Source organism: Electrophorus electricus, chromosome 4 (genome assembly GCF_013358815.1).
Source record: "Electrophorus electricus isolate fEleEle1 chromosome 4, fEleEle1.pri, whole genome shotgun sequence".
NCBI classification, from domain to species: Eukaryota; Metazoa; Chordata; class Actinopteri; order Gymnotiformes; family Gymnotidae; genus Electrophorus; species Electrophorus electricus.
The window spans coordinates 15874236-15881735 of record NC_049538.1 but is presented as its reverse complement, the minus strand read 5'-3'; the positions used below and the strand labels follow the sequence as shown (position 1 = coordinate 15881735).

Below are 7500 nucleotides of genomic sequence, written 5' to 3'. Positions count from 1 at the left end.
ATGTTTACATCCCAGTGTCTGAATACATTGTCGAATGTGACACCTTACCAAAAACCAGGGGGCTGGTGGGACTTTTTATAGTAATTTGCAAATGCAAAAATTTATTTTGGTTTTCTTAGTGTCTCCCATTTCTTTTCCCTTTACTCTCCCATTTCTTTTCTTCTAGTTTAATTTTATTCAGCCCGTAAGTAATTATCATGTGGTTAAATGGGTGCAATGACATGATTCCTAAACCAAATAAAAATTTCAACCATGGTGAGGCTTTTAATAAGGCACAAAATACACAAATCGAGGTACACTTGCCTCTGAAATATCCATGTTCATATATTTATATATTTACAATAATGTCATTACCAGCATGACTCTTTAGGAGACATTGGTACATCTTACAATGACTGATTATGATTATAGATTTAATGGCCAAATGACAGGTCTGAGCCACAGGCGTGTAGATCCTGATCCATCCACCGATCTATGAGCTCTCTAATGTTTCTCAAGAAATTTAGACATATTGTGAACACGTTTGGCCTGTACTGAAGGCTTTGGACCCACTTGATAATAATGCCTTATTCAGAGAAGAAAAAAATGTAGAATGGGTCCAGCAATGACTAGAGCAGTTTCTGGGTGGGGTGGGGGTGTTTTGTGAAGCAAAGGAGAGAGGGAGTGGGAGAGAGTGTGTAGTCGGGGGTCATTACAGGACTTGTGGCAGTAGGTTTGTCATTCATGATGAATCTACAGGCTTTGCCGTGTTTCTGTCTCTCCCAAACAGGAGCAAACAAAGTGCTCTACTGGACACAACAAGTACTGAGCCTCATGTTCTGCAGCAAAACACACGAAGGACCAAGCCTACCAACACTGTCCAGGAGGTTAGGGCTGAACTGATCAATGCACAGGCATCAAAAACACACTATGTAACATTTTCGTCTAACCCAGTAGCAGCAAAAAGTGTTATAATTTTCCCCAGTGAGTTTTAAAAAAAAAGTTACCCAAGTAGGCACCGGAAATCTCCTCTGCACACAGAAATGGCTGATTAATAGTTGGCTCTCTACACCTCCACAAATATACACACACACATGATGTTAACATACCCCAAAATGGGATTCAGTTTTACAACACAAATGACTGGAGCTGGGGAGAAGCCAGTGGTTAAGTGCATCCCTTTTTGTGATGACTGAATGTAGACTGGTTCACCCCAGAGGGCTGTCCTCTGAAAAAGAAAATGAAAAATGCTACCTCTCCATCCTGCTGCCTTCTCTTCGCCTAAACACAGCCAAAATCATGTCGTACCATGTTGTCACACTCTGCCCTTTCATCCTCTTCAAAACAGCCAAATGCCCACGTCCAACCCTCTGTCCATTTCTGCCCTGTTCACTGAAGAACAGGACTCTGCAGGGTGGCAGGGAGGAGGGCGAGGCAATTTTTCAAGTATTCCATCAACGGTCCCTGCCACCCGAATCAGCTGTGGCACCTGTGCCCTCTGACCTTAGGCGTCCCTGCCGCCTGGAAGGCCAGAGACTCATATTTAACTTGATATAAACTACAAAGTAGTGGGACACAGGTGACATGATGTGGCTCTGCTGTGCTCTCTTCTGAATGCACAGCGAGAGGGCATTTAGACACAGTTGGACCCTTTTGCTTAGCCAGAAAGCCTTTTACTCCTACGGTCCTTTTCACAGGATATAAGTAGCCCACAAAGGGCTTGTCAGTAGCTGTATTTGTTCACTGCTCTCATCTGAGGTGTCTGTGGCACAAAGCTGCTGGGTTTTGGGGGCACATCGGGTTTTAATGAGGCTGTCCGTTTGACAGAGGTCCGGGGAAGCGAGCCATGCCCACTGTAGCTGCTCTGCCGGGAGATGGAGGGTGTCACACCCACCGGTACCCCGTGGGAGTCCAGTCTGGAAGGCGGGGTGGGTGGTATGTATCCGCCCCTGTTGAAACTGGGCTGGCGGGTCACCATCACCCCACTGGGTGAATGGAGCCCTTTGGGTGGAGAAGACAGAGAATGTCGCTGGGAAGAGCTGCGATGGTACCTCTGCCTTTCCAGGGTCCCTGTCTGCCCTGTAGGTGACGTGGGCGTGGAGGGTACATCCACACGCTTGGTGGGACTATTTCTGGGCAATGAGGACGAGGGTGAGTAGAGCGACGCCTCCCGGCTTGGGACCTTGGGTGGGATCTCTGCCATGTTGCCCATGGGCTCCAACATCAGGTGCTGCCGACTGTGAGGAGGATCCACAATGATGGCCTTGGTGTTGCTGCTGCTCTCGTTAAGGTGCTTCAGGAGGTCATTCAGTGTGTTCCTGGCATCCACTGAACGGTGGTGCTCTTTGCGACTGGACTTGGTGCCCGACTCTTCGCTGTTATGAACCCTTTTCTCTAACCGAGATCCATCAGGACTCGGTGTGCGGTGCTCGTGTGTGGCATTGGGAAGCACCACCGCACTTGGTATGTGGGGGTTTCCGATAGCTGGGTGTGGAGGAGGGCTTGAGGGGAGGTACTGTGGGCTCTTGGGTGGGCCATCCTTGCGGGGTATGCACAGTTTGCCCTGGGTCCTCTCCCATTGGCTCTTGACTGGCTGCAGGGTCTTCTGCTGCAACACAGGTGTTGACTCAGGAGTGGGTAGCGCTGCTAGCTCTGGGTTCTGCCCACTGAGAATCATGGTCTTGGTGTCTGGTGATGGCAACATATCCTTCCCTGTATTGAGCAGGCCAGAGTACAGCTTGGGTGTGTCCATTGCATGGTGGAACTCCTTCACAGGGCTTTCGAACAGGCCATTCAACTTGGTAAAGCTCCCTGTGGAGTCTGTACAGGATGGTGCTGACTCAGCATCCTTGTGGATCTTGCGTGGTTTACGTAGGAAGGCATCACGGTAGCAGTACACCACCATGCCAGCAACAAGCGCCCCAAGGAGGAAGGCAGCAAAAACACACGTGATGAGGATGTTCATGTGTACTAACTGATTGGACTCACCCGACTGGATCTCCCAAACACCTGAAAGACACATACAGCCTCATGTCAACCTGTCACAAAACTATCATATATAGACCTTTTTTCCTCTGTCACACACACAGATACACAATCTCAAGCATGTACATGTGTGTGCGTGCATGCAGACACACACGCGCACACACACACACACACACACACACACACACACACACACACACACACACACACACACACACACACACACACGTAAAAACAGTTTGCTCTGCTTCCCTCTGCTATTCCAGCAGGGTGTCCTCTCCCTTTCCCCTGTAGGTATTCTGTCATTTATTGAAAGTTTAGACTTGGCATGATTAAACTAGAGCATTTGAGATGGGTAATAAAATTGGTAATTGGTTTCTATGAAAGAGAACATCTGGTACACATACAAAAGTTCAACAGATCAGTTAGTGTTTAAAAGCTACCCACAAGTACATTAGTGAAGTAATCCAGTTAGCTGCTAGTAGGCTCTTAGTTTGCAAACTTTCATGACATGCCTACTGAGGAATAAAGGTGGTTAGTAGTTCTGGATTGACTTGAGAGTTTTCCTTCAACCCCCAATTGATGGCAAATAAGACTATTTGAGAAGAAGAATTTATTCAGGATCTGATGGAATCTGACCTTTGAGGGTGTTAGTGGGTAAGTAATCGTGTTAAAGTGAAGTGTTAGTGGGTAAGTAATCCCATGTTATGGTGAAGTGTTAGTGGGTAAGTAATCACGTGTTACGGTGAAGTGCTACAACAGTGTTGGTCAGTGGCAAGGCCTTTGGAAGATTTGTTGAAATCCAACAGAACTAGAAGACAAACAAAAGAAGCCAAAAAGAAACTACACGAGAAAAAAAAAAGGAAGGTAAGAAAAATGAAAGACTATATGAAAAAGTAATTTAAAAAAGAACTCCTGTGCAAAAAGATACAAGAAGATTACTTGGAGAGATGAATGATAAATAAAGCAAATTTAAACAGAACTTGCTGAATATAGAATAAACCACGGTGAGATAAACAACAAAAATAAAATAAAAGAAAATGAAAATACCCTGTGAGCTGATGGATAGCTGAGCATAGCTTCTAGCATCACCTTGCTAAGCTGCATGTCTTATAGCTATTAAATGAAAGTTTACCCAGCACACACAGTTAGTTGTGCTTAGTTAATGCACCAGCAGTGGTGAATGCACCAGCAGTGACATTCTGAGTCACATCTGGTGAAAAAGATCCCATTCAAAACAGACTCTGACTCTCAGATAATTCATCGCTAGAGCTATGACCCAGAATTCCATGCAGATTTATGACATACTTCCATTAAGGCCTTACCCTCCAGCACCCCTGGGACCGAGTCAATTGATCGCGAAATGCTGAGATCATCTTGGAGAACAAATTTCCGTGAGCCAAAGAGTTGGGGAGGCAGTGAGGGAACGGTTTTAGGTGATTGTACAGGGCCTGAGGCAGTGGATGACGTGAGTGACGGTGTGGGTAACTTCATGTCTGTGGCAACAAAGAGATTATTAACAAGTGAAACTAATGTTCACCAAGATAGAAGACAAAGGTTGAGCGCTCTGGCTTAGGGTCACAATACTGGCTTCTTTAAAAGATGTCTCTAAAAGAAAGAGTAGGCAGTGCTGTTGTGACAGACATTCTGCTTTTAGGAAAAGCATGAGCTGCAGACCGGAATTGATTAACGTACATTAATACTTTTAAAATGACTGAGATATAATAGATAAGATATAACTATGAGACACAATACCAACTAAAAGGGAGAGTCGGTGAGAACAGCCTCCAGAAAAAGACAAAAAGGTTGGGAGGTGGAAGCAAAGGCAGGCAGCTACAGGTCATGCATTAGATGGTGATAGAGAATAGAAAAAACAAACTAAACAAAAGACTAGAAAGTGCCAGAAGACAGAAGTATAGAGTCTGCTTTAGACTAAAGAATCAGAGCCGTGATGTCGACTATAGCAATGGTGATGATAATGACGATTAAGAGCTGTGGATAGAAGCAGTGAAAAACGGGAGGATGCGAGACTGCGAGATTGCGGAACTCAGGGAACGAAATCAATCAAGTTAAGAAAACTAACCAGAAGTTGGGTCGCCATATGATTTGAAATCTGGTGCTGAAGCAGTAGTCAAAAACTCTAAAGGAATTAAAGGAAAAAGAAATCAGCATAAAATAAGGAAAATATAAATATCTAAAATTAAAATAAAAACCCTAGTCATAGGACAGGAGTTTACAGAAATGTCATTTTTTTAAAAAGAAAAACAAACAACAAAAAAAAATCTGTTTGCAGCAATTCTGCTCTGCATTGACAGTGAGTAGTAAAAGGATGTGCTTGTGACAGCATCTCCATTTCTGCTTCTCGAGTCAGTACAGCAGGCTCAGTTAAGACACTCTGTGTGCATCATTAGTAGCATGTGGCAGTAAGTTTTTATGCGTTAATCTCTTTCGGCGGCATGTGGTGAAGGGTTACTAATGTGACGTGAGCTATTGCTGTTTGGGCATGGTGAAATACAAATGCAATGACCTCACCATGACAGTCACCGAGTCCTGCCGTGTTACCATACTCAACATCTTGCTCAAAACCAGTCCTGAGAGAGAGAGAGAGAGAGAGAGTACTTTGACCTTTTTTTATTATGAATAAACTTGTGTAGAAGTAAACACATATATCCATGAGTGCACTGAGCTGTCTGTGTATGTGTGTGTGTGTGTGTGTGTGTGTGTGTGTGTGTGTGTGTGTGTGCGTGTGTGTATGTGTGTGTGTGTGTGTGTGCGTGTGTGTATGTGTGTGTGTGTTAAATGACTTACTGCTCGTCTGCTGGTATCCTTTCACAGGCTCCGTGAGGCATCCACCCGCAATATGGATCTCTGGACGCTATGCATGACCTGGAACAAACAAGAAAAGCATCACACATGCTCACTGTTTAGGTTTTACATGTCATGGGCTTGCATTGTGATAGCAGCAGTGTAGTTGTGCAGTTGGTTCTACCTGTCGGTGATTATATATGTATATGCATATTTGTATGCCTTACAATGCACTTATTATTTATTGTTTTTTAATTGTCTTTGGGAGATTTATTAGATCAAATAAAATACTTTACATCCAAAAACATGCTTTCCATTTAATATTATTTATTCTTTGTAGCAGTAGTAAGTGTATATGACCTTTTACCTAATTTAACTTCGGCATATTTCAGTTCTTGAGTGAGTGTGCATGTGTGTGTGTGTCTGTGTGTGTGTTTCTGTGTAAGGTATATGCAGTGCTACAGTTGGAACTCACTTGTGGCAGGAACGGTGTCTCTCGCAGCGACTCGAGGGGATTCGGACTACACAACTAGAGAAAGCCACAAACAGTGTATGTGTGTCTTTGTCCAGATGGAAGGACAAAATGCGCCTGTCATCCTCATTACTCGATATACACCTGCACAGTTCATGAAAGTAGGGGAGAGAGATAGAGAGATAGAGAGAGAGAGAAAGAATGAATAAAAAGGAAAAAAGTGTGGATGTGCTAAACATCTTATCAGATATTCCTGTCAGTTAGAACTGTATTATGACTGAAATGCAAAATATTTCAGAGGAACAGGAGTTTGACAGCAGAGATTCCCTCAAACAAAAATGAGAAAAATTGCTGAATCATATTTTACTTTTGCTCTCTAATCAGTACATTCTGATGCTCAGGTGGTAGGAATTCTGGATAAAAATACAACAGTGATGATAATACATTTATATAGAACTTTGCTCAAAGATTGTGGTTACGTAAATGTATAATAAGAAAAATAAATCCGTCAAGTAATAAAGTGTCATTTGACATACAAATAGAACTACATATATGGAAACAGAGTCAGGATCTGATATTGAGATTCAGATTCAGATTGACACTACGATTAAAAGTCTAACTGACAGCCGGATTAAGACATACTTGGCCTGGTTAAAGACATCAATCTCCTCCAGCAGGACACTCTCATTGAGGGACAGTGCCGTTGTTTTCGCCAGCACCTTCAGAACAATGCCAGCCTCTGAGCCAATGAAAACCACAGTGTAGTTCTTAAAGGGGCCTGCTGCATTGTCCACAGCCAATGCTGTCAATCTGTACCTTCAAGACATTTAAAGAGACATTTAAGGAGATTTTAAGATATCTGAAGCAATAGCTGTCTCTGCTAAAACCTGAGCAGACTGATGTAAACATTGTCCATGACAATCAGGCTTTCCACCAAATTGAGGGCCAGTTAATTAAATGTGCTGGCCAATAGAACTTCTGATGTAATGTCTGAAGCTAAAACTAATACCTTCTTGAATTTATTAGTTATTGGCATATGCATCTTTTAGCTTAAAAACAGGAAAGATGGATGATTCTGAGCAACAAAATGAATGCCTGAACTTAAGTATGTTAATTGCTTAAGTAACCCGAGGTTTTGTCATTTACAGTTATGTGATTTGGGTACTGATCCAGGTTTTTGTCATTTTTAATGGTGGTGGTTTCATGGTGGTGGTATGGAGAACTAATGTAGCCCTGCTCTGGAGTCAGGTCATACCGTA

General features: G+C 43.3%; 1 protein-coding gene across 6 annotated transcripts in view; it reads right to left on the bottom strand.

Annotated features, from left to right (window-relative positions):
- sema6dl (sema domain, transmembrane domain (TM), and cytoplasmic domain, (semaphorin) 6D, like) overlaps nt 1-7500 on the bottom strand; it is an 18298-nt gene that overhangs the window by 620 nt on the left and 10178 nt on the right. For 2 of the 6 annotated variants that reach the window (XM_027009857.2, XM_027009856.2), the window contains 8 exons: nt 7497-7500; nt 6884-7057; nt 6245-6385; nt 5773-5850; nt 5497-5555; nt 5048-5104; nt 4290-4460; nt 1-2988 (listed from right to left, as the gene is read on the bottom strand). The exon at nt 1-2988 is cut by the window's left edge and continues 620 nt beyond it; the exon at nt 7497-7500 is cut by the window's right edge and continues 152 nt beyond it. In XM_027009857.2, coding sequence (XP_026865658.2) covers nt 1703-2988; nt 4290-4460; nt 5048-5104; nt 5497-5555; nt 5773-5850; nt 6245-6385; nt 6884-7057; nt 7497-7500 — 1970 coding nt within the window. In that variant the 3' untranslated portion in view covers nt 1-1702. The remainder of the gene's footprint in view (nt 2989-4289; nt 4461-5047; nt 5105-5496; nt 5556-5772; nt 5851-6244; nt 6386-6883; nt 7058-7496) is intronic. The other 4 variants (XM_027009858.2, XM_027009860.2, XM_027009859.2 and 1 more) reach the window with 4 other exon arrangements.